Source organism: Trachemys scripta, chromosome 3, assembly GCF_013100865.1.
Source record: "Trachemys scripta elegans isolate TJP31775 chromosome 3, CAS_Tse_1.0, whole genome shotgun sequence".
In the NCBI taxonomy this organism is placed as follows: Eukaryota; Metazoa; Chordata; order Testudines; family Emydidae; genus Trachemys; species Trachemys scripta.
Window position 1 is genome coordinate 88440640 of NC_048300.1, and position 25953 is coordinate 88466592.

The 25953-nt window shown below is 42.1% G+C and overlaps 1 protein-coding gene across 1 annotated transcript in view; it reads right to left on the reverse strand.

The window, feature by feature from the left end:
• SYNJ2 (synaptojanin 2) overlaps positions 1-25953 on the reverse strand; it is an 81482-nt gene that overhangs the window by 13058 nt on the left and 42471 nt on the right. Inside the window, exons 7-20 of the mRNA XM_034765316.1 lie at positions 22993-23089; positions 20332-20504; positions 19800-19881; positions 19417-19566; positions 19149-19314; positions 17791-17982; positions 15584-15668; positions 14607-14747; positions 10199-10391; positions 8225-8383; positions 7822-7978; positions 5175-5292; positions 2340-2558; positions 736-814 (exon numbers count right to left, since the gene is read on the reverse strand). Coding sequence (XP_034621207.1) covers positions 736-814; positions 2340-2558; positions 5175-5292; positions 7822-7978; positions 8225-8383; positions 10199-10391; positions 14607-14747; positions 15584-15668; positions 17791-17982; positions 19149-19314; positions 19417-19566; positions 19800-19881; positions 20332-20504; positions 22993-23089 — 2011 coding nt within the window. The remainder of the gene's footprint in view (positions 1-735; positions 815-2339; positions 2559-5174; positions 5293-7821; positions 7979-8224; positions 8384-10198; positions 10392-14606; positions 14748-15583; positions 15669-17790; positions 17983-19148; positions 19315-19416; positions 19567-19799; positions 19882-20331; positions 20505-22992; positions 23090-25953) is intronic.

Consider the following 25953-nt stretch of genomic DNA (forward strand, 5'->3'; position numbering starts at 1 on the left):
GTGGTATTTTCAAAAATGCCTTAGTGACTTAAGAGCATATGGGATATGTACTCGTAAATCACTTAGGCCAGTGGCTCTCAACCTTTCCAGACTACTGTATCCCTTTCAGGAGTCTGATTTGTCTTGCATACCCCAAGTTTCACCTCACTTAAAACTACTTGCTTATAAAATCAGACATAAAAATACAAGTGTCACAGCACACTATTACTGAAAAATTGCGTACTTTCTCATTTTTACCATATAATTCAATTGGAATATAAATATTGTACTTACATTTTAGTGTATAAGATATAGAGCAGTACACGTACCCTCGGTTGAGAGCCACTGACTTAGGCATTTTGAAAAATCCTACCAGTGCTCTAGCAGCCTGATACCTAACCATAAAGCAGGCCCCAAATTGCCTCCCCAAACAAACAAACATGACTGTTGATCCATGTGAGAAATTAAAGCAGAGTGGAACCTTAGCTGCTGATACATTTTGCATTACTGTACATGTTGGCACCATTACAAATGTTCCAGTTCCAGAGCTCTATTTATAAGCACCTGAAGAAGCAATACCTGCCTCCTTTATATGGGCAGGCCTTAGAAGTGATCATTGGGGGTATTCAGCTTCTTTGAAAAAATCAGGCCATAGATTCAGGTGCCTAGATATGGACGTGGGTATCTAACCTAAGCCACCCATTTTTGAAAAAAGTTTGGTGTGAGTTCACTAAAATAAACCAGAGATGGTTTTACCTTGATACCATCCATATCCAGAACACTGAGAGCTGACCTGCTGTCTGCAAATGTTACCATCATCTGACCTCGATTGATCCTAGTAAGAACAGAGAGAGGAGACAACTGTACAGTTTGCTGTCCACAAGGAAATAGTAGGGCTAAATGGTGACTATAGTAATTCTGCATTTTTTCATTTAGCTCTTTCAATAACGTAATTACTTACAAGTGTTTTTGTGACAGGTGGGACCAAGTATCCCAGCACTGGCTCTCCCTCACCACCCGTCCTCCCTCATGTGGCCCCACCAGAGTGGACGCTACTGGGGCTGTCCTCAAAGCAACAATTCATCCCTCTGACCAGAGGTTAAGAAAATGCCACACACCTTCCTTCATCCACAGTATTTTCCCCATCCCCGTGTAACACCGCTCTCCCCTTCCATGTACCAGCTTCATCTGCTCTGTGTGAACTCTGCACTAAAGCTGCCTCTCAGAGGGCACACAACCTCCTCAAAGGCTACTACTCTGTCCGATGGCAAGCTGCAAAGGGGCGTGAAAAAAGCAAAGCACATTTCTTTCACACTCCTCTCAGCAGCCGTGCAATGCTCCAAACCTTCACAAACCATGCAGTGGTGGGGTCCTAGGGCTGCTCTTGAACCCATACCCCCTACTCAGTAGTGTGCAGGGCTAGACAGAGAGCCAAGCTGACAGTATTTAGCAAAACAATCTCCTGTAATAAGCAGGTCAAATGCCTTGTAATTGATTTGTTGGTCTTGCTGTCAAATCACAACTACTGCCACGAAGAAGTTAGATTCCAGCAGGAAGCAGCAGGGATAGCAGCATTTTGTGACCAGGCACAACTTAAGACGTATGCCCCAGCTGAACAGTGTAACATCACTCCCATTTCAGTGGCACAGTCGGATCTGCTAGCCCTTTTCCCACTTTGGACAAGTACTTTTGATCCTGTTGTTTTCTTCCACTCATGGTAATGTAAATCAGATAATGCCAAGCTGTGCTTGTTTTCTTCAGCACAGAAGTCCCATAGCTACCAGGAGATCCAAAATAACACAACTGAAGGAAACAAAACTGCTCCAACAGGGTATAGAATCAAACACCCTCCCTCACACTCAGTAGGTCCAGGAATGACAAAAAAGCCTGAGCCCCCAAGGATAGGTTAGAGGCTCTAAAATCCCAAAGGGACAGAGTCACCCAAGAGATCCAAGTGGGTGTGAAAAACTGCCAAGGAAGGCAGATTTTCTCAGTCACAGGAATGGGAGGCACAGCTTAGAAGTACTGCAAATTGAGGCAACACCCAATGCATGAGAATTAAAGGGCTGAGTCTGAGCAAGGTGAAGAGCTGACCCCAGGGAGGCAGACTCAGGGCGAAGCCTGTGACTTGGAGCACTGCATACCCTTCTCCCTCACATAGCCAAGGAACCTGTTAGGATATTTCTTTAGTAGGATGGAGAGAAATAAAACATAAGTGCTGATAATTTCTAACCATTAATGCAATCCGAATGCAATACATTACAGTCTAAAATGGTTATTCCTATTCCACACAGTTAATGTATTTTAATTAGGATTAAAAAAAAAAAATAGAGTGCACATGTCAAGGAATCAACATTTACCTGACAAGAACAATGGTGCCATAATTCTCAAATATTTGCATAAGCTCAGTCCGCAAGTCCTCAGGAAATTCGTTTGTCTCTTCAGGGGTTGGTGACTGGAGATTTACCATTACGGTGGCATCCAATGGTCCCTGGAAGGATGACACTTCCTGGAAAACGCTCTCGCGGGCAGCCACATTAACTTCCTGGACTTCCACTTCTACAATAGCTAACACGGGCCTAGATTTTATACACACACACACAGACATTGCTTTCATGTTATCTAAAATTACCCTCAAATAATAGGACATGCAAAAGATTGGTTGTCTGAAAGTGAGAATCTATTTTTAGACGTTGTATTTCTGCAGCACCTTTCATCCCGGGATCTCAAAGCACTTTGCAGATATTTTAATTAAGTCTAACAATACCCCTTTGAAGTAAATAACTGTAATACCCATTTTACACATAGGATCTGTCTACACGGCAGCTGGGAACATGCTTCCCTGCTCAGGTAGACAGACGTGTTAGCTCTGCTCGAGCTAGTATGCTAAAAAATAGTAGTGTAGCTGGGGTAGCAGCTTGGGCTAACCACCCAAATACATACCCCTGGGGCCTGGCTGGGTTTGTACCAGGGCTGGCTCCAGGGTTTTTGCCACCCCAAGTGGCGCAAAAAAAAAAAAAAAAAAAAGCCGCAATCGCGATCTGCAGTGGCAATTCGGCGGGAGGTCCTTCGCTCCGAGCGGGAGTGAGGGACCATCTGCCGAATTGCCGCCGAATAGCTGGACGTGCCGCCCCTCTCCGGAGTGCCGCCCCAAGCACCTGCTTGGCAAGCTGGCGCCTGGAGCCGGCCCTGGTTTGTACTCAGGTGGCTAGCCCGAGCTGCCACCTGTGTGAACCCCAGCTATGTTGCTATTTTTCATGCATTAGCTTGGACAGAGCTAGCGCATGTCTACCTACCCAAGCTGGGAAGCACGCTCCCAGCGGCAGTGTAGACATACCGCGCGAGAGAGAGAGAAGTTGAGTAGTGGGCCCAAGACCACATAATAAGCAGCACAGCGGGCAATAGAACCCTGGAGTCCTGACTCCTAATTTATTACTCCCGCATATAGGGTCTCTCAGATTTACCACAACTACATTTAGCTGAAAGATAGTGGTGATAATATACTGTATTAGCAAACATAATAATAACACTAATATAGTACTTGGCACTTCCATAGGACCTTCCATCCCAAGATCTCAGAGTGCTTTACTTATATTAATAAATTGTTTCCCAACACCTCTATGAAATAGGGAAGTGTTGTTATTTCTCAAGAGGCATAGTGAGGTTAAGTGGTTTGCCCAAAGTCACACAGGATGTCCAAGACAAAGCAGTCTTGGCTTCCAGTTCTTTTGCCCTAGCCCCAGGACTAACAGTGAGAGGACAATGTACCCTCAAGTATGCAACATGTTTGTGTAGTACAGACGCATCAATGATATTCTAAATAGTTATGAATCGTCTCTTCTGTGTTAGCTCCGAGTGTCAAAGCTACATAAATAGGGACAAGCTGTCAAAAGGGCTGAGGCTCGGCCTCTGTAGATGCAATCTGCACCCTCAAGATTGTACTTGCAAATGCACTGAGGGCACTCATTGGACACTTGACTATCTAACTACCTGTCATTGCTACCTGCTACATCCACTGCAGCTGGTTCTGTAATACACACTACCAGAATGAACAAAAAGACTGAAGGTTGAGATGAAGGAAAGACAGAAATTAAAACAACCTTCTATAGGAAGTGTGAATTATTTCTGAAAACATTTTTGATTAGTACATTGCTCTATGTTAAAAGAGATACTCTGGAGTCTCTTTTTATAGCACATCCTGGAAAATCCAACCTACTGAGTGTAACTAAAAAGTGTTGTTAAAACATGGTTCCTGTAGTGGTGGTTGCTGTAATTGGGAGCCAAGGTAAAAGAAGCCAGGCTTCAAATGTTGCATTTTATAATGACTGTGGCAATGACACTGTTAGCTGCAGGAGCCAGTAGTGTCAGTGCGAATGGGCTAGTGCCTTGACATAGAGAAGTGGTTTGTTTGTGAGAAGCATGTTCTTTCATTACTGGAGAAAGGTGAAACAGTCCTCTAGAGTAACAATGCTGTGAAAAGCACAGGGTTAACTTTTGTGATTCATTGACCACTGCTGTGAGAAACAAAACAACAACATTTCCATAGAGCAGCCCAGGATAATTACAGAAGTGATGTTGAAAACAGACAAGCTTTTGAGATACATTTATCAAAGCACTCATAGCATTCATTTCAGAACAAGTGAAACAATAACAGTGAGCAACGGAAGTTAATCTATATCATTTTTCTTTAGGGAGAAGATCTATAATCAATGTGGCTGTCTCAATTTTTGGTTTTGTTCTCTTCCCATTTCTCAGGAAAGTGGGGAAGTTTAATGTGTTTGCATCTCAGGGAAGCTCATTAACATTCACACACACCCCAGCTGTACACACACAATTTATACCGCTATGGCAACACATCTCAGCTGCCTTCGTTCTAGCAGAAGACTAGGTGGTAGCCTGTCATTGCTCCACCTTTGATTGGCTTGAGCTGTCAGAAATTAATGAGGAGAGGCATCAAATCATCCAGGCCTTGCCTCTGCGGCTTGTCCAGCCCTTGCTGAGATCATAGTGTAGAGGAAAATTAATACAAGGCCCCTGGGCATTGCCACCCTTTGGTTTAGAACTATGATGGGTTTAAATGTCAAAGTGCTGAACAGAGAATAAGCATGTAGTGTCCATTAACAATCATTCTTAGCCCTTCCATTGAATATGTACTTCAGTGAGCCTCAGAAAGATCATCTAAACTAGGACATTACCTGTGATCAGATGCCTGCAGCTCCGCTCTTCCATAATACATCAGGGCACCAGGAGTCCAAGTGTGTTTGACTTTAGTGTCAGCACTCAGATCACTATCTAGGAGATTGATCTCTCCAGCTATACAGCACAAAAGAGCATTAAAGTTCACAGACTCGTAACAATAATTAAAACAATTTTAGCAATCTGCATTTCACAGAACAGTGGTTTTCACCCAAACACATTGTTCCTGAAGCACTCCATCTAAAAGATGGCTTATATCCCTCTAGACTTTGAATCTCCTGATAGAAAACAAAATGTAAAAAGAAGTGCAATTGATAGCACAGATCATTAGAACAGGACAAAACGTAAACCAATAACTTTTCAGAGACGTATATAATTTAGCATCACACACTGTCACATTAAAGAATAGCATTTTCCTCCAGCCTGAAAAAGCCTATATTTTGAAATAACCACATGCAGTTAAGAGAACAGAAAGAGGAAATCCTGTATGGCTATAGCTTCTCTGCTTTCCACATGATTTTTCTGGGTGACAGGAAGTGTTCAAAACTGGGATAAGAGTGTAGTATAGATTGTTGCTTCCTTACCAGCTAGTGCCTACTCTGGGCTCCCCCTTTATGCCAGGGGAGGCACTGTGCTGCTCTTGGAAGCATGGAGAAATGGAGGGAAGCATTGCTAGGCCTGGGCAGAAGGATTATTTCTCATCTCCAGAGCTCAAGATGAGTTACTGTCGGACACAGTCACTTCTCCTGGCTGCCTCATACCAGCTATACCATCTCTTCCCTTCGATCTAGGAATTGAATTGTAAACAACATGGAAGGAATGTCTCCCCACCTCTGCAAACAGCTCTCTGGCCCACACACCCATTATCCTCCACTCTCTAGAACAGAAATGGAAGTTGGACTATTGGGCAGATAAGCGGTAGAGAGAGAGAGGGGAAGCTTTGTCACAAAATCAGAAGGGGTAGTGGAGTTTATAGGTGGTGAATGGAACCAGAAGGATTGGGTGGGGCTCAAAGGCAGAAAACAGGGAGGGGGAGAAGATGGATCTCCTAGCTGTGTTACCACTTGGGCTAGCTCTGGAAGGTCTGTAAGTACAGGAGAAAGATGTTTCAATTATTTGCTACTTTCTTCCGACATATGGTGGGCTCTTGCAGCCTTGCTAGATCATCCTATCTACAGTGTCTGCTCAGCCTGCTGAAGTCCTCTCTGGGGCCACTTGAAAGAAGAATTGAGGGAGAAAGGGAAATTATTGAAATAGTTGGGGATATTTTTTTAGCTGAAAAGATGCAATGGAATTACTGGATAGTCTGCAACAATCATAAAGCAGTTGGAAAATATGAGGAGAGTTATTCAACTTCTGCATGCATTTAGAACAATGGCAGACCTGCTACAAACATGAAAAAATGACAAAGTTATAGAAACATGAATAAAACGGAAAGAGTGAGAGGTAAATTCTTAAAGGAGGATTTTCGGGCTATCTGTGGTCTACAAGGTGGAAGGGAAACAAAATTTGGGTCAATTATTGAGCAGCCAGAAATGGAGAGAGGGTGCCTCTGCTAACTGTGAGAAGTGAGGGGAGGGGATACCAGCACTTTTATCCTCTCATCCAAGTGTTGTTTTCTTCTTGGCTATTCAGCTGGGATATTTCGATTATCTACCGCAACACAAACCCCTCTATACCTATGTGTAGGACCCGACTGGCTTAGAAGAACTGCAGCCCTACCAATATTATAGCTTATTTCTCACACAAACTGAAGTTCACATATTGTTATCCCCTGTATCTCATCCCTTCTACGGTTTTATTGCTTCTTAAGCTCATGCCTCTATTTACTGGTCATGATCCTCTTTTTACTACACCATCAGATTTTAAAATAAATATGAGATGATTTATGTTACATTGACATCCTCTCTGGTTCCCTCGCTTTCCTTCACAATATTTATACTAAGGCAGTCCACGGGATGACCCTTATATCTTCAGAGGTAAATTCACCTTTGTATGCATGAATCAGATAATTTCTCACATAACTCTTCACTTTGCATGTGTAAGTGCAGTTTTTACACACACTGATGGATGACATGCAGATTTAGAGGCTGGTACGGAAATATGGCTCTGGCTGCAAAAAGTTTAGTTGGTTTTTTTTAAACTGTCTTGGTATTTTATAGCTTTTAACTTACAGATAAAGTAATGCATTACACTTCCGTAGCACTTTCCATTCAAGGATGTCAGAGCACTTTACAAGTATGAATTAATAAAACCTCATAACATTCAGTATTATCATTCCCTAATAACTGAGGAAACCAATAACATCTCAGAAAACCAAGGCATAAGGCTCAGACCCTTATTGAAATTAGTAACAACAGGAGCAGGAGTAGGCTATAGCTAAGTGACTTGATAAGGTTTCAAATGTGACTTCTGTATTCATGAAAACAGTCCCACTGAAACCAAAGGGAGTACCACCATGAGTAAGGTAATCACAGTTTCACCCAGACTAAAGGCCAGATCCAGGTATAGAACCTAGAATCTCAGACTGCCCATCTTCTTCTCTAACCACTAGACCAAATTCTGTCCCTTGGATCCAGTGAGATCTGACTGCCCAGCATCATTATTTAAAATGAGAAATGCAAAAATGAGAAAGACCCTACACACCTGTTTTATCAAACGGAAGCTTCTTTCTCCACCAAAGCACTCGGTCAGTCCAAGCAGGGGTTCTGCACTTATCACTTGTATCATAAGCCTCTGAGCCAACGTCATATTTATATGTTGGTCCAAAATTAATAGTGCCTTCATGAAAGTCTTTAAAAATCTATTGAAAAATATTATTTTTTCAATCAGCTAAATTCCTGCTTGTGAAGGTTTCATTGTCACATATTCACTTTTATTAGTATAATCACACTTTGATTTTTTTTTAAATGAATGTACCCATAGAAACGTATGTCTGAAAATGCCCTCATTTTCATTCTTTCTTAAAGGCAATTAATTCAGATCAAAATATGGGTGTTTTGGAAAATAGCTATTTTCAAATTGGAGCAAATGGGATAAATCCCCTTACTTTTCCACTGGATTTCTGCTGCTGTAGTTGATCAAATTCCAGGAGTCTTTTCCAGTCTTGTCGTTTAAGAAAATAAAAGACTTCTTCATATGTCAGATCGATGCGATAGTTAAAATCACCACACCAGAAAACATAGTCATGTGAGAACACATTCCTTCCCTGGTTAGGAGATACAGAATTTAAGACACACTTTAAAATTATACATTTTAATCAACTGAGTTTAAAACTCAGTCTCCCTGGAATATTGTATTTTGGACTTGTTTATGAGGTTTTAATTGCTAAATCCAGTGCAGACTAAAAAAGTGGTCTCTACATTTCTTTCTGCATCCCACAGTTATTTAGTCACAATTTTACATCCATAATTTAGATATCTGAATTGCTGGCACAGTCAAGGACTTATATGCCTGCATGATTTAAACTGCAGCCACAAAATGCTCTTGCTATCGTATACACCCGCAAAAATAGAGGCTTCAGTCAAGACCAGGCTGAAAATTTGCCTCTACAACTGCATAGCACATTTCTGTAAATGTAAAGTAATAATAATATTAACAGAGATTCACTCCAATGTTTAAGCTTCATGTGTTATGCCACAAATAACTGCACGTTTTTTCAAATAAGTTATAAACCTCTAAACACAGGGATTCATAAAGGAAACACTTCAGACCTGTATCTATAGCATCACTAGAGGGCACTGTTAATACGCACTTCATCTTAGCTCATAGAGAGCCGAGATTTACATATATTTACACCAATATAGTAAACGTACAGGATATAAAATAGTTAATGAGCTACTGGAAGCAAGGACTCCTATATGCATGATTTTAATGGCCATTTAGAATGGATATTCTATGCAGGGCTTCAATACTGGCACTATTATTTCTAACATAAACGGAAACTGATTAATATGCTATATGTGTCAAGCCTCTAAACCCTGGAAACAACAGGGAGTTAAATTTTATGCTCTTCAACCTAAATGCTATTCTTTGCTGACTTAACAGAATAAATGAACACATCACAAACTGGTCCTCTTGTTCCCTGGCTTACAGGCTCTCTGGAGAAGTCTGAAAGAAATGGCAGCTGTGGAAATCTAAAGTGGCCAACACCATTAAGGCAAGCACAGAAACACAGCCACAAAAACCCTACAGGGCCACTTGCTGGCCTTAAAAAGAAAGATCAACAGAATACCATCCAAAAGAAATCATATCGGATATAAATACAGAGGAAAGGGATCTCAGAATGTCTGTTTGCACCACATTGTGAAAAAGATAACAATTAAGGTGCCCTCCTTGGTCTTGGGACATGGGACTCTAGGGGAAGTGCAGGGAGGAAGGCTGAAGAAGAGCAGGAGACATGTAAGCTGTGTGCATGAGACTGAGGTGTTGTGGCATGTCCAGTTGTGGCTGGAGTATGGGTATGCTCTGATAGAAAATGGTCTTTTAGGGATTCTTGCTAACTAATTCAAGTTAGAGCAGCCCCAGGGGGAACTAATCTGTTCTGGGTCTGAGCAGAGAACCAGGGAGCCATTACTCTCTCTCTGATGCCACCACACCTGGTTCTTCACGTGTAATCTTGGCAAACTGGAGAATCTGGTCCACAGTGCATAAAGTTTTCAATCTGTGAATCAGGTGGGTGTGATAGTGAGTGATGAAACATTATGATGGTGGGAAACTGGTTAGATCCCTTCATTGTTCACGTTAAGGAATTCTAACATCTGGGTTTTTTAAAGGTGTAGAATTTTTGTAAAGAAAGTATCATTTGGTTTGGGGTTAGCTGGTCTCCATGGAAATATGCTTTCAACCTTACTTTCTTTTTTATTAAGTTCTTTTGTGTGAATACTCCATGACTTTGAATTGCCTCCTGTGCTGACTTGCCAGGTGGTGTAGATTGCTACCAACTCTCACAATTAAAAATTTAAGGATACAATTTTCACTCCCATTCACAACATTTCTTGTCTGAGACATCTTACATTCTTACCATTGGGAAGCTGAGTTTCTGTGTAATCTCTTTATAATCTTCATTCCTCTCTTTCACTTGAGACTGACCAGCTGTCAAGTGACTGCATATGAAGCAAAAACTGGTGCTGTGGAACTGGAAACGGATGCCTACTGCGCCTTTATTTCCAGCTTTCCCTCCCATCCCTGTTTTCACTGTGTCTATTGCTACATCCCTGGACCAAAAAAGTTGGGGGTGGGGGGAGAGAGGAGGAAAAGATTCATCAATCATTACTGGAAAGTGGAAAGGAAAAACATATCTTATTTAGAATGATGGTTTTGTTTTCCCTCCATTATTCCAATTGTTCAATAGATCTCTTAGGGTCTTTTGCTGCAACATTACTACTGGCTGTATTGATGTTTCAGATTACCAGTTAAAAAAACAATAATACAGTAATAAAACAATTGAATGAAATAACTTTCTCCTTGGACCACCCCCCTTAGCATCCTTTCCAAACTATTCAGCATTCTTTGCATGAAAATATTTCTGTAGCTTTTGAAACTTATATGAGGTTTACTTTTAATGTTTGTCTTTATAAAAAAAAATCCTTTGAAGTAGTGACAATAATTAATGGTCACCTTTTACTCCCTTTTATTTTCCATTCTGCTGATATGAATCAATACCGGACAGCTGATTATCAACTGAAATGGCATTTCCATACCATGAAATGCAACTTTTGTAGTGAAGAGTTGGCCACATCTCTGGTGTATCAATGCAAATCTCAAAGCATACAGATTATAAAATCTGTATTTGTCAAACTAGTTGATTATTAGAAACAAATACGCAGACCCTGAGCACTGAAATGGCGTTAGTTTTGATAACAAATTGCCTGTTGCATCCATATTGTTAATTACATGGTATTACAATTACATCTTAGCAATTCATGTACCATTGTTTTTACATTATATTACAAAGGGACCGACTTGGCAAAACAGACCACCTGTTAGCAGGATAATTACTCCTAGAGAGCCAGTCTATTTTGAGAATAATGCACGTCTGTCTGTTCAGATAAGCAAATGGTGAGATCATAATTGTAACTGCCCCAGCCCTGCGTGAATCCTTCCTATTGAGAAAATTTAGTTACTTTGTACATAAAATCATGTGCATTGGACTAGAATACTTGTGTCCATTGATACAGGGCAATATCTGGAGAGAACAAATGTTAGGTCTTTGGTTGACTTTTAGTTACACACATTATTGGAGGTTCTAGAGGTGTTGGGGAAATTTCATACCACAACCCATGCTTTGGTTCCTTCTCTTTCCTGGCTGGTGAAAGACAGTGGGGAAATACTAGCTCTTGGGTTGGTTGGTGGGGAACATCAACACCTTCTCTGAGAGGGTTTTGACCATTTTAAGGAATTGTGTTCGGTCTCTGCTCTAAGAAGCCATCCATTGATGCTGCCAACCTATCCAACTATCAACTGGAATCTAATCGTCCATTCTTGGCTAAGGTTATAGGAAACGTGGTGAGACAACCTCATAGTATCCTGAGCCTCTGAGTTCCCTGACCCTGAGCCTCTGAGTTCCCTGACCCATTCACTGTGATATATACTTCAATCACGTCCCATTTCATTCATCTCCTGTTTACACTAATCCTAATCTTTTAATCCCCCTTAGCATAGAAGCCTTTCTCTGCCTCTGATCATTTTTGTTGTCTTTTTCTGGATTTTTCTTTTTTTTTAAACTACAAAAATCATGTGGCTAGGATTGGCTGTGTCCATATATCCTGTAGCAGCCCATTAGTATTAAATAATGAAACTCAGCCACTTACTAAAATCAAAACCTTTCAGGAGTTTCAACGGGCCACTGCTCTATATCTGAGTGCTAACAGGTTGACAGGTGCAACAGAACCAGTCTGTTGACTAATTCTGCTATTGATCCCTTTTATTCAAGCTGGAGTACTCAAATTTCACCTAGTAAAAGGTATTCTCCTTCTTTGGACTACTTTTATCAGACAGGTTAGTTAAAAAAAAAAATCAGGAATTTAGTCTTTTCCCTTTAGAACGGAGAAGGCTGCAGTAAGGGAACACTAGTGTTATCTGGATTCCATTAGTCTGACTGCAGAGCTAGGTACGATGAGCACGAACCTTCTTGGTGGATATCAGAATAGTGAAAGAGAAAGTAAGATAGCCCAGCAGGCATTGATACTCTGGAAGGTTTTAGTGACCCAGCAGTGCATTTGGCATGCGGTGGATGATATTGTCCTAGTCTTCTCTGAGAGATGCCAGTGGGTAGTTCTGGCCAATTACTCCTCTCCCACCCGCATATCCGTAGGCATACTTCATTCCACTGCACAGGCATTTTCATGCAGGCTCTGTTCTGTTATCCACCTACCCAATGTGTATGTGAGTCTGCTGAGGTAGACTGGGAGATGGTATGGGTTCCACTGTCATCACTACTGTACACAGAGATCACACAGCTCTGTCTCTGGCAATTTAGGCCCAGATGTTGTAGTCTATATGGTTCCCCAGTGTTTGGTTGAAATGGGAGACTTAATGACACGAAGCTCGCTGAAGCTAAATCTAGAGAAGAAAGGAGTGCTGGTGGCAGAAGCAGCATAAATATATGGTAGGAGAGTTTTCTCATCTTATTATCAACAAGATTATCCACTCTCTAGCCCAAGAGTTTTTTGATCTAAGTGTACTTCGCAGCCCTGATTGCTCCTGGATCTCAGATGTCGCCAGTGGCCAAAAGCATCTTTTTTCCTCAGGTGAATCTGCAGCCTTTTATCTCAGATCTGGACCTTGTAACTCCAGGTTGTATTACTACAGTGCTCTCTCCATGAGACTACCCTTGAAGAACACTCCAAAGCTGCAGCTGGTGCAGAGTACATCTAGCTACCTGTTTGGCACTGTTGGCCACAGGGAGAATATTATGACAGTTCTGCAATAGCTAGATTGGCTTTCTATTTACTTTAGGGCACAAGTCAAGGTGTTGGTAGAGATCTACATATGGCTTAGTTCCTGGGTGCCTCAGAGACTGCACTGCTCCCTTTGTGCTACTAGAACAACTGGGGAAGGTACTCTGAATGGTTACTATAGTTAAAAATCTGAGGTGAAATCTTGGCCCCACTAAAGTCAATGGGAGTTTTGCCATTGTCTTCAATGGGGCCAGGATTTCATCCTGGGGACTGATGGCAGGACAGTCTATCTAAGGATCTTATACAATCCCCATTACCACAGCACCTGAACATCATACAATCTTTAATGTATTTGTCCTCACAGTGCCTCTGTTCTATTATCCCTATTCTACAGAGGAGAAACTGAGTCACAGAGAGAAAGTGACTTGCCCAAGGTGAAACAGGAAGCCTGTGGCAAAGTAGAGACTTGAACCCAGGCTTCCTTCCTCTATCAAAGGAACGATCTTCTCAGAGGAGAGATCTTGCCTCTAGGATTTGCTTCCCCTGTTGGTTCTAGGAACTGCATTAAGCCTATTTCTTTTCTCCAGCTTTTGTCTGTGTTGGTGATGTGTGCAGGGAAGCTAAGTAGGGAGAAATTTATAAAGGTGCCCTGGACAGTTAGATGGCCCACTCCTAGTGAAAGTCAAAGGGAGCAAGTGGCCTGACTCCAATATGTGCTTTTGAAAATATCTCCTCCTTGGTCTATTTCTGATGGGAGTCTTCTCCTTTTGCCCAGTTTGGCATCAGTACAGCTTATGTTGTAAAATACTGTACAGAGGTCCTAACTTGCTCGTTTCTATTGATTTTATTTAAAATAAAGAAATAAAGAATATTTGTTAGCCAATTAAATTCTGTTTTTAACTGGAATTTTTATTTCCATCCCTAGCCCAACCTCGTGTTTACAATTGTGCACGTTAATGAGCTTACACAAAATTAAGAACACATTTCGGCAGCAGGAATTCTCAACAAAAAACAGGCCTTCACCTCAGGGCCAGATTGAAGAACTTTGGGGCCCTGTGAACTATGGCATTTAGGCATCCCCCACCTTCCCTTCTCCTACAGGGTAGAAAGCCCTGGGATGAGAGTCAGGTACTGCCCCAGAGGGTGGGACAATCTGTGTGTGTGTGTGTGGGGGGAGAGGGGTCAGGTTCTGCCCTGAGGGAATGAGGGGCCCTGGAGAGGCTGTTATAGAGCGAACCCAGCCTGCACTCAGCTAGCAGCAGTTCTTGTCCCACAGGGCTGGCCCGGCTCCCCACTCCATCCCACTGGTTCTTGCCACATCATGCTGGAAAAGTCCTTCCCCCGCCACTCCTTCCTGGGCTATGATTTCTGTGTGTGTGTGTAGTTTGTACCCCCTGGAGTCAGCACCTCCCCTGAAATGGAAGCCCTGTTCAACTGCACTCAGTGCACATTGATTAATCCAGGCCTGCTTTTCCTGCTCCCAACCCCAGGCCGCAGGAAACCATTTGTGAAAACACGACACCCTCGTACCTGATGAAGGGGACGTGATAAGGTCGTACAAAGATGAAGAGACAAACACCAACAAGCTGTGCTGACGTCAGCAGAATGTACCGGTGAGTCCTGGAAACCGCTTTTTGAAGCTGCTCCCCCCACATCTTCCTATTAGTTGTACTGGAACAAAAATAAAACATTGAATGAATTGAACAGAAATGAAATAATAAAAATCATGTTGAAGCCTCTTTCTTTGCAATGTCTCTTTCCCCTGCTCTTGCAGCACGAGGCAGAGGGCAGTAAGGTGAGAGCTAAATGGATCCTAACTGCTTAGGAGGTGACCAGCTACACATGCTTAATAGTGAATGCACTGCTACTCTCAAGTGATGGTTGGGCAGCTATGTCTGCATAGATTCTACCTTGTAGACCTCCTTATTTTTCTTGTCCTAAAGATCTACTGATACATGCAGATGAATAGCTGGCCCACCAACCATGCTACACACTACTGTAGCTTTGCCATTCCTAAAGATGATATCCAAATGTTAAGCCAGAAGAATCAGTAGTGAAATGCTACCTTCCTCGGTTGTTTTTGCCCCTTTCCCCCTGAGTCCTCCTCCAGCCCGTCAAGGAACACATTATTTCACAGGCACGGAACAGAAGAGTTCATTCCTTACCTCTACTTCCTACCCTAGCAGTACCTTTATGAATACACATAGATAAGTACTTAAGCACAGAGAGATATTGCTCACATTGTAAAATTCCACACATAAATTTCAGTTGTGTGTAGAGACTTTAGCAGTTTAACATTTCAGCATCAGAAAGGATACTGGGTGCACAGTGTTAAATAGTTCCCTGCATTGCCTTAGAAAGTAGTGATATGCATTGTATAAAAATGAGAGAGTGCAAGAGAGTGCACATTTGGGCTGGTAACCTGGGCTTTTGTTAACGACAAACATTCCCACACACAGGGACCACAGGCAGGTGAATGTGCAAAGCACAGCTCTGTTTTCACCTACCTGGTATTTACAATATTCCCTGCATTTAATTCCACCATCTCTTCAAATCCCACAGCAAATATGTCAGGAGGGCAGCTCTCATCATCTGTGTGGAGAGGAACAAAAGTCATGCAAGACTTTTTACCACTTTATTTGTTGCTTTGTTTAATCATTTGCTTTCTTGACAGAAATTAGAAAAAGAGAAGTCCTGTAGTTAATCTTGCGCATCCTCTGCCAAGTTATATAATTATAGCTCTTTTAATCTATCTTCAGAAAGCAACCCTTGCAGTTCCCTTTATCATTTTTCTGCTTTTCTCCTTCTGGTTTGTCTGCATCTTTCTGGTAGGAAGGAGCCCAGAACAAAGTACTTTATTCTAGCTGTGACCTCCGCAATGTTGTTTAGAGGGAGATCCTCACTTCCCAGATCTAAGATATGATGCCACTGTGTACACAACCTAAAAGTCACAATGGTTTGCCCCACTCCATCCAGTCACATTGAAATCTCATACCCAGTATGTGGTCCAATATCTCGATGTCTGTTTTTGACACAGATAATTTATCTAGCTGCAACTACTGTCCAACACCAGCATGTTTCTTCCTCCCCTCTGCCCCCATGCCCCTGAGTAAGATTTTCCATTACCTTGAGGAAGTCTTGGAGGTTTCTTCCCTGTCTTCTTCAATAACCTACACCACGGGTTGTAACCGCTTACTGATGAAGGAATGTATCATGTCAATAATGCTCTTTAGACTAACTGGTACAGGAGCTGGGGGGAGGTGTCACTGATGGCCAATGTAAGATACTCTCTCCTCCCACCCAGGTGTGAGCATGCCCCTAGGAGAGGACTCAGAAAATCAGACACTGATCTCTCAAGTGGCGGCACAGAGCTACATCTACATCTGCTTGTTCACCAGGTTTGCCATACATCTAAAAGGTTTTCATTATTATTCACCAGATAACAAGAACTTCACTCAGCCGTAGGACTACACAGAAGAATACTGTAGGAGCCTAAATCAGATTTGCTCACAAATTAAGAATAAGAAAAGCAGAAAAGTTCACATGCAAAAATAGTAACTGCATATTTCACATGCGTAATTTTGACACCCATTTTTTAAAATTTAGCCGTTAATGTAGATTATTAAAACAGCTGACTGCATGAGGTGGCTGACTTCATTGTCAGTAAGTATGTCTAGCGTGCATGAACAGAACACATGCAGCATAATGTTGTTAATCTCCTACTTCCTGGGCCTTCTGAGACTACAGTAGTATGGGCTCAAGAGAAGTAATGCTCACATGAGACAGCCAGGGATACATGGAATTTGTTCATATATTTGTGTGCTATGCACAGGAATATCTCAGCAATGCCTGCAGAGGATTATGTGTTACTCTGTAACAGGGAAAATAAAGGACAAGCAGTAATTTTAGAACCACTCCATTTCTGAAGGACAGAACACTACCTTTGTTGTTTTCTTTAGTAAAATCTGTAAATCAGTTACAATCACAAGCCCTGTTTTGTGAACAGGAAAGTCAGCAGCCAGTCCAAACAAGCCACAAACACAACAGTTTGACACACTACTAAAAAAAGGACCCTGCTTTGTAACAATGTAATGTAATAAAAGGTTACCCTTACTGTATACAGTTCCTTTTGTCTGAGGGTCTCCCAGTGCTTTATAAACATTAAAGGATTCAGTGTAACATTTTCAGAGGTGCCTAAAGGCCAGATCTTTAAAGATATGTAGGTGTCAAAAGAGGCAGATAGATGCCCAGTGGAATTTCTAAAGGCACCTAACTCCCAATGAGATTGAAACACAAGGGGAGGAATGGGGGAGCATGAATAAAAACTGATATTTAGGGACAGATTTTGTGCTGTCTGGGCGAGAGATTCAGTGCAGAAGGCCACCTCAGGGTAAGGTGATTTTATGCCACCTTCGTACACTCTGGATTCTGGGATGCTGTAAGGGCCAAAACACTCTTCAACATTAGTTAGTGCAGCCCTGAGGGTTTCTCTAACTTATGAGCAGCCTTCCCAGCCCCACCTATGGACTGCTACACCAAGGCTTGTGAAGGGGTGCAGCATAAGGCCAAGTGGGAGCAGAATCAGCTACTTAGAATTCCCTACCAGATGATGTATGAATGGCCAAATACAGGGCCTAAACTACTTTGCAGTTCCATTAGAGGTTAACAAATAATGTTTATTTTAAAACAGATACACTACCACTCAAAGTCTTACCCTGAAATTCAGAAACCCCAGAGAGCTTGGGAGAATCCAGCAGCCAGTCTGTTAACTCACTGGTGCCAAGGATGTTGCTTCTAAATTGTTTGCCTCCATTTACATTCCAGGTCCCCATGGCAACACGAATCCGCTTGAAGTGCGTGAATTCAAACTGACGCTCTGACATGGCCTTCAAAATACTGGGAGTCACTGATGGAGAGAGAAAGTAAAGACAATTTGCTGCAGTGGAATGAATGGTACTACAGACGTCAGTGACATGTAGACTTACTGTGAAATAATGAAAGTTACCTTACTGGCATCAGTGCAATAACTAAAAAAGTAATTCCAGTGGAAATAACAATAATTGCATAACTGAAAATGATGCCATCAATTTCTTTCCTGGTAACTGAGTGCAGTCACTGAAATGAGTTGTACTATTCACACATGGAGGTAAGTGGAGGGGACGGGAAAAACAGGACTTTCACAGTGACAAACTTGAAGAAAATATATTCAAAATATGTTATTAAAATTTTCTAATGCTTTCCTAATAATGACTGAATAATACGGTTTTAGATTGGTCTTTCTTGGGATTTTCAGCGTGGCCTACAAAATGATGTCACAAATTAAGAACCAAACCCAAGCCCCATTAAATTTTTTTGGTGCATGCTGTTATACATTAATTCTGAAAAACCATCATGAACTTGGTTCTGTATTGTGATATGGCCAGGATTCCACATAAGACCCCACCATCTTGATCATTCCTGACTGGTCCCCATTTTAGCCTTGCTTTAATCAGACTTCCTCTTTTTTTTTTTTTTTTTGGTGGGTGTAAATAATTAAGAGTGTAATTTTTTGACCACCGCTATTTGCAGGAGCAAATTAGGTGATTTCAGTGTTTAGGTAACCAATTTGCATGTGCAGTCAGGTATTTAGACACCTAAATGGCCTAAAGCATCCACAAATTGCAAGCACAAAAAGAGGGGCCAGTTTGTAAAAAAAATCTGGTCCCAAGATAATTGCCCATGGTCAAAGGGTGAGTCAGGGACAAAGCTGGAAAACCCCCTACAGAAATTCTGATTCCTAATCCACTCTTCTAAACAGTAGACAACAACTTCCATCAGCACAGATTATCATCAGTGAACGAGACAACCTATGCAGAAGTCTAATCGAATATTTTGGGAAATAAAAATAGTGGAATTCAAGCACATGCTGTTGTGACTTGAAAGCATTGCCCCTGTACATCAATGCCTTTGTGCAACAGCTGTTTATTTCTAGACTCATCAAAAGAATGCAACTAGTCATCTAGCACAACTGGAAGCAAACACAAGACAAAGGAGACAGATTTACATCTCATAGAATCAAAGAATCTGACTTACCCAGCAGAGCAGTGTTGTCCATAAGCATCCTTCCTTTGTCTGCATGTTCCTCGCTGAAGAAATCACCCATGAGTAGCAACTTGATGGCTTCCTGCTTCACACTGTCAAAGAAATTTGACTGAATGGTGCGTGACACAGCGCGGGCTCCATCCTTGAGCTTCCCTACCTGCATTAGACAAAAATGTTCAACACAGGTGATCTTTGCAGTGATAATATAGACTTCCTTTAAAGTCACTCATGAATAAGCAGCTCTGATATTCTCCTTTACCTTGGCTTTCCCCTCCAGGGCCCGACTGCCTGTAAACACTCTACTCAGATTGTGACCATTGAGAGTCCACATTGCCTTGTAGGACTCCACAAAGCGGTCAACTGTAGACTTCGAGTTCAACCCTAGGCTTTCTAACTGAGTGTGCAGAACCTGGAGTGGACACAGAAAGAGAGGTGAGGAAAAGTTACTTTTCATATTTCATTTCCCCCCCACACCTCATGTAGGAATTTCACCCAGCCATCATTCTATAGTTAAACTAATGCAGGTATCTTAATGATGGAAAGACAGAGCTATGAGACCTCCCTCTTTCCCTTTTTGGTAATGCACAAAATGCAGGCAGAGTGTGTGTGTGTATGTTCATGAAAGACCATTAATGAACTCACCTCAAGTGCAATGAAGGACTGTACGCTATTCGTACGATCCAGACAGTCCAGGCAATTCATTCGCAAGGTACCTGTCTGCAGACTTCAATAGCCAAAAAAAGAATAAAGAGAGATACAGCAGGTTATTAGGAACCTCCACATCCAGTTGTTACTGATAAACTATTGTTTTCTTTTATCATCAGAAACATGCTCCGTTAGGTCAAATTCAGCTACGCTATTCGTGTAGCTGAATTTGCGTATCTTAAATCGACCCCTCCCCATAGTGAAGACCTGCCCTCAGAACTAGAAGTAGTAAAATAAAATGGATGGGGTCTAAATTTTCAATGGCCTCTGTTTTCTGGACACAGAAAAATGTTTGCACAAAGCCTATGTGTACAAATGGAGGCTACTTGAAACTTTGAACCAACATGTTTTTAAAACATAAATACTGTAACACAGAAAGCTACAGCAGTCTCCAAACAAAGTGATGAACTCGGTTCAGTAGATGACATAATTTGTGTATGGAAAGTGATAAAGGGGCAGGGACACTCACCGTGCAGGTACATTCTTGCCCTTTGTGAAGATGCCAAATTCATCCCAGTGCAACTTTAACTGAGGCCTCAACAAATTCTCCAGCTTCTCTATTTTCCCACCTTTTGCAAGCTGATGGTAGTCAAAATTAATCATGGGTGTGTCTGCAGCATGGGAAGAGGCCCACAGCAATTTCTGTTTGAAAAGGGAAGAAGGAAAGTGAATTCTACTTACTTCTACAGCCCAGGTATCAATACCCGCATGCTTTATACTGTTGATAAACTTTAATTATGGCTTTAATGTAGAGAAGTCTAGAGGGAAGTACGTTATTTTGTTGTACGCTTTTCTAATGCAAGTTCCTTGTTTTTTTCTTTCCAAGAGTAAATTAGACTGTTAGAGCCAAATTTTCCTATGTAGGAACCTAAGTTGTAGCTGTAAACTATAAATGTAAACTGGTTATGAGTGTGTAACACAAGCAACTGTGCACATAAGTACCTATATGGCCTCAACAGTCTAGCTTTTAGAGCGAAAAAATTAAGAAGTTATAAACCAAAAGCATACAATGAAATAATGTAGTGATGAAGATAAAGCATGAAACTTTCCTCATTCCTCATATGGCTGCACATGATGTATGTACGATCATCTTATATTTTATTAACATATATCATGCACTATTCAGCATTCTATCGCAAACCCATAAACTAGTGAGAACAGCTTTAACTCTGAATTTTTATGGCCTTGTCTATCCCCAGCATGGACACTCTTATTCCAGTTTACGAGTGCCTTTTTTCCATTTTGCTTATGTTGCTTGAGAAGGGATTTAAGCTAAACTGAAAAAAAAAAACAAAAAAAACCACTCATACCAAACTAAGAGTGTCTCCACAGGGCTATAACTATAGCAGTATAACCAGTAAAACTTCCCTGCATAGATGAAGACAAAGATATTGTATGTAGTTTAGTGAAGGGATGTATTTCATTGTATCAGAGTCAAACACACATCTGTTTCTCTGGTAACTGTCCACATTTCAGTTTACATTTGACTGCACTGGTAGTATTCTTGGGAATGATATCTCACTACTACCTCAGTGCAAATCATTGTCAAAAGTATTACACCCCCTGCACTGTAGCTTTGTTCTTAGTACAAACATAATTGCAGTCTGTTATAGTGGTTAAGAAATGCTTGCAAAATGAACAGCATCACCAGGAACAATACTGAATTTCATCTTCCACTACCAGGTAACGGTGGAAATTTCAGAGGCATGGTACTGAATTAAAAAACAAACAAACAGAAAAGAAAAAAAAAACGATTTTTCTGCATATACTAATGATATTGGTGACCATCCTACTCCGATTATAGGAAACTACCAGCAAATGCAATGAACATATTTTAAACTGATATAAATAAAACTTTAAGACTGAGGGAAGAAATGAAAGGGAAGGGAAGGAATGAACATGGGAAATTAAAGTGGATAGGGGAAGTTTGAGAAGCAAGGAGATAAGCTTATGACAAAAGGGGAATGAGGGTCCCATTACTTATACTGCCCATAATTTTTAATTTGAATTTTGAAATGCACCAAGTTAAACACTGACAGCACATCCCTCCTAACCATTTATTTATGAAGAAACAAATGTAATGAAGATCTCCAAGGGATCTCTGTTTTGGATAAATACAGGATTTCAGTGTCCAGTGCTGTCAATGCAGATCCTTTCACCTTCACAATAATTCACTTACAATTCTGTTAGTCTGGCATACAGTTAAAAAAATGGAAATCAAGCCAGGCCTTTATTTAAAACAAATGAACAAATGCACACAGTCTTTATATGACAGATGCCCTAAATTCTGATTTAGTAACAAATTTCTTGTTATAGGATCATAACAAACAATGTAGACAACGAAAAGAACTTGTCTAGAGAAAGACAGATCTCATATAAAATACAGAAGACATTATTTTTGCACCCATAAACTGTTAATAAGATAATACTTAGTCCTGCCATGAGTGCAGGGGACTGAACTAGATGACCTCTTGAGGTCCCTTCCAGTTCTATGATTCTATACATGATGAGGATAATATCTTCAAGAATGTGGATACTGCATATGCACTACCTAAAATAATCAGTGTAAGAATTCACCAGGGATGTCAGTTTTAGATTTCTGTAGTTCTATCTTGACATTTGTGAGAAGACTGTAATTTTAGAGTAGCTATATTCAGCTCTTAATTATAGATCTCAAAGTACTTTATAAAGGGGAATAAAGAATCATTATTTCCATTTTACAGATAGGGAAACTGACAGCACATATGAGCTGACTCTGGGACTTAGGTGGCTAAGTACTAACCCTACTAGTTTTAATTTTAAGTGCCTAAATACCATTAAAAATCAGGCCCTAAGTGACTACATCACTTTTGAAATGGGATTTAGGTGCTTTTGAATATTTACCCTAATTCTTTTGAGAGGCTAGTTAAAGAAAAAGTGAATACAATTTGAGGAAGTAAGGAAGAAGACACCCTGATATTCCATTCAGGAAATATTACACACAAAGAGAAAGATGCAAGATAGTCCAAGAAATTGAACTGCCTAATTTCTTTAGATCAGGTGCCCCGAGGCTGATCTCAAGTGATTTTCCCTCTTGAAGAAGCAGGACTCTAATGCTCTGCAATTTAACAAAAGTTGCTGTTGTTTTTACCTTGAACGCTCTGTTGAGCACCTCCTCTCCTCCTCTGCTTCCCAACAGGTTAACGATCACTTGTTTTCCATATTGCTCTTTCAGAAGCATCATATGCCTGCAACAGTAGCAGCAGCAGTACAATCTGGTTTAATAAATATCACATACCAGCCATCCTTTCCAAAACACTTGCAGAAGAGGTCGCTGGCTGCTTGAAGGTTTCAACAGCAGTAGCTCCACAAATATATATTAGTTTCCTTTTAGTCAGCTTTTACAGTAAAGAACTGCTTTATAGGGCCTTCATTTTCTGTCATCATAGTAACTGTGGAATTAATAACTGGAATGATACTTTACTTGTATTGAGTGTAAAGACTGGAGAGGTAGGACAGGGATACAGCACTTAGATGATCAATAACATTGTTAGTTTTCATACAGTCCTATGTATGTGGCCTTTTTATGGCCCTGTAACTGCAAGCGACTGAGCAAAGCCAATGGGAGTTGAGAGGACTAAGCACCTCCAGGAATCGCATCTTGCAGGACTGAACCCTTAGGCCTTGTCTACACTACAGGGGAAATTCGATCTAGGCTACGCAATTTGAGTTACGCGAATAGCGTAACTCAAATCGACATAGCTTAGATCTACTTACCGCGGGGTCCACACTACGCGATGTCTACGTGAGACGCTCTCCCATCAACTCCCGCTACTCTTCTCGATCAGGAGTCGATGGGAGAGTGATCTGCGGTGATTTAGCAGGTCTAAACCCACTAAATCGACCGTTGATGCATCGATCGCCGCTCGTCGATCTCCCGATAAGTGTAGACGAGCCCTTACAGAGTCAGCTATGGTCTGGGATTCCAGCTATGGTCTGGGACCCAAAGTCAGCAAATGAGTCATTGCCAGATAAATGTCATCAGCCACACTGATCAAATATTTCTGAGTTGCTACATAATTCAGGTTTGTAAAACTATTCACAGTCCACTTGTATGTTTTTAGCAGGCAGGTTGGTGATTAAGAGTCAGATTTTAGGTAGATAAATGGGCATAAAATTTCCCCTCAACACACATAAGTATATGGTTGGGTGTATGTGTGTGTTTATGCAAGCAAAGGCCAGGTATTAAAAGTAAGCTAACACAGCACTAATGAAAAGTTTGCTTGTGCTGCCAGTGTTTGCATGGCCTGGTGATACTGTTGTTAAAAGGTTACTGTCTCTATAACTGGCAAGTACAAGTCATAGGCTGCATTTGTGAGTCCGATTAACAAGAAATAATGTGCTCTGTAAAAGACAAAAAAAAAATTGGCAGGCTTTCCTGCAAGAAAAACAGCCAAAGATATATCACCTTGGTGCTATCTTACAATCCCGATCCTGCACTTGGGTCTGTGCAAGCAGAACCTTGCTCCACACAGACAGCCTGTAGCGGGGCGGCCTGGCTCCCAGGTGCCCCTGGAAGCGATGAGCCAGAACAGCCGCCAGAGTGGGCGGAGCCACCGCAGCCTGTCCCCGCCCTCCGGAAGTCAAGGGGCGGGACAGGAAGTATAAAGGCCAGGCCACAGCGCTCAGTAGCTGGCCGGCAGCGGGAGAGGACAGATGCTGGTGCCCGAGCTCCCGCGGGCCTGAGCCTGCCGAGAGCCCGGTATCCTGAGGAGGACTGGCCGAGCCTGCCGAGAGCCCGGTATCCAGAGGAGCGGTCTGAGCTTCCCCCCGCCGAGGGCCCAGAGGGAGCGACAAACCTACCTGCTGCTCGGGGCCCGGAGGAGCCCATGATCTGCGACCCAGCAGACGAAACTCAGGAGGAACAGGTACCCATGGAGGAGGAGATGGGAAGTGGCCTGGGGATAGCAGACCCCGAACCCATGTCAGTGTGTTGCGGTCAGGATCCCCACTGACTGCGCGGCAGACGGACTGCTGCGGATAGGGCCCCAGGCTGGAACACAGTGGAGTGGGTAGGCCTGTGTTTCCCCCCTGCCACCCCGCCGGGTGGCAGTCTCTCCTCCTCCTTGTCCAAGGGGCCTGGGCCTCTGACAGACTATTTGTTTGCTGCCCCGCCCTGCCCTAGGGCCTGGGCTAACCCAAACTGACCCAGCCCCTGCTACAAGGCCTGGGCCACTGACTGACTATTGGTGTGCTGCCCCGCCCTGACCCAGGGCTGGGGCTGCTAATTGTGTGCTCAGCCCCTGCCTAAGGGCCTGAACCCTGAACTGTCAATTGTGTGCTCAATCCCTGCCCAGGGGTCTGGGCCCTAACTGTTGTTGGCTTTGTAGCGGGGCGGCCTGGCTCCCAGGTGCCCCAGGAGGGGACGAGCCCCACCCTGGAACTACTACACAGCCCCTTTGAATTCAGTGGGTCTCAGCACAGCTCCAACTGCAGCATCGGAGCCTATTTATGGACTAAGAATGTGACTTCATTTTTTCCCCTTCAAATTTGTGATAAAGGGCATCAAAGTGCTCCTATTGTGAACTTGATAATTACACCAAAGTGCCCTAACGTCCACTTAAAAAAAAAGGAAGTAGGATGTTTTAAAAACAAACAAATAAAAAGGAGCATCCAAAGCCTTTCATGTGAGCCCTGTATTGGGATTTATCAGGAACAGATGCTAAAACAGGAAATTTGCATTCACTGCTCCCAATGTCTTTTCAAGATGTCAAGGTGTGAGCTGTGAAAAATTAACAGACTGTGGCCATGCCAAAACACATGAAAAGGTTGCAGTGACTTTATAAGCTTCAGTGAATTTTTCTGTATGAATGTTCAATTGCCCTTTACCAGAAACGCTCTTAACACAATCCTTTAAAAATTTAGTTTGGGCTGGACTGTCTCGTGCAATTCTGATCTGGCAACTGGGCTGTGATGTACACAAGAGAGGGACTAGATCCAAGCCATTCTCCCACTTCATTCTGCCTTGAGGAAGCCACTCAGGGGTATGTCTACACTGTAGCCAGGAGTGAGCCTCCCAGCCCAAGTAGACAGACTTGCGCTAGCTCAGCTT